The 1,344-nt window shown below is 25.5% G+C and overlaps 1 protein-coding gene across 1 annotated transcript; it reads left to right on the top strand.

The window, feature by feature from the left end:
• Positions 1–470: 470 nt before the first annotated feature.
• On the top strand, positions 471–1,303 carry Phum_PHUM332700 (uncharacterized protein; the record flags this gene model as incomplete). The annotated part of the gene is made up of 3 exons (XM_002427556.1): positions 471–638; positions 728–1,205; positions 1,287–1,303. 3 exons carry the CDS (start codon positions 471–473, stop codon positions 1,301–1,303), a joined length of 663 nt encoding a protein of 220 aa, XP_002427601.1.
• Positions 1,304–1,344: the final 41 nt, after the last annotated feature.

Below are 1,344 nucleotides of genomic sequence, written 5' to 3' on the forward strand. Positions count from 1 at the left end.
ACTTTCTGCACCTTTATTCGCAACTTCAAGTGAAAACAATAATGTTTCTTCGGAAGTGTTGAACTTACTTGAAAAAATATACAAACATAATGAAAATAATATTATAAATGCATTGAAGGGATCCAACGAATGTAATATTCTAAATCATATTGGTTTTAGTAAAGAATTGATTAGACGTTTCACAGGTTAGTATAAATAGTACTTAAAATAATATGTAGACCTCTTAAATCATAAATTTTCATGAAAATTGATATAAATTTTTGTGAATAACAATTAATGATTTAAATAATAAAAACAAAAAAAAAAAAATTTTATTTCTTAATTTATATTTAATTTCAGATGAAAAATTGTTGGAAGATTTGAAAAAAAATTTACTCTCTGGTAATTTTCAAATAGAATTATTGTTTGAAATTGTTAAAAAAAACAACGATGAAGAATTTGTTATTATTTTTATAAAGGGAATTTTAATAATGTTAACTCAATCATTAATTAATAATTCACAAAATCACGATGAAAAATTATGGGAAAAAAATTACCACATCATTGTTGAAGTCTTAAAACAATTTAATAATTGTAATTGGAAACCTATAAAAGGTTCCCCAGAGTGGAATAAATTTTTTAAAACCACCATAAGGTTGGTAAAGTTTAATTAATGAAATTAAAATTATAATTATTTTTGAATTAAAAATTTTTTTTTTTTTTTAGATTTTGCTTGGATACTTCAAAGCATCCCTTTTTACTTAAAATAGTCGAGTGTTTAATAAAAAATTTTTACCAAGTCGAAGACAACGATAAAGTTGTTGCTCTTTTTTTCGAAATGGTTATTTCACATTCTCAATTCTTGACCGTTTTTCTCGGATCGTCGGATTTAAAAAAAGAATTGGTGTATTTATATTTTACGCTTATTCAAAGATGTACGGACAAAATGTCGGTAAAACATGTTCCCGTCCTGCTCGCATCATATACAGCAAGTATTTCTTTCGTGGACCTTGAAATTTTAAAAATTTTAACTTTCTACGAAAAAAATGGTTTCAAATTTAATCAATATGAACCTCTTGTTTGGGGTGAAGCTGCCGTATCCCATTACAGTATAAAAACTCAAGCAGGATTGTCTTTATGGCAACAATTTAACATGACAAATGTACTGGACCTATTGGATTCTCAAAAACTGGAGAATTCCCTAAAAGAGTTTCCCATAAATAGAAGTTTCCAGGTATTTTAATAATATATTTAATTTTATAAATAATTAATAATTTCGTTTAATACATCTTAATTATGAATTTTAGGAAGGGAAAAATTGTGAAAATAGTTTCAATTCCGGAAACATTTATGATCCCGCCTTTC

This window comes from Pediculus humanus, genomic scaffold (assembly GCF_000006295.1).
Source record: "Pediculus humanus corporis 1103172107737 genomic scaffold, whole genome shotgun sequence".
Taxonomy (NCBI): Eukaryota; Metazoa; Arthropoda; class Insecta; order Psocodea; family Pediculidae; genus Pediculus; species Pediculus humanus.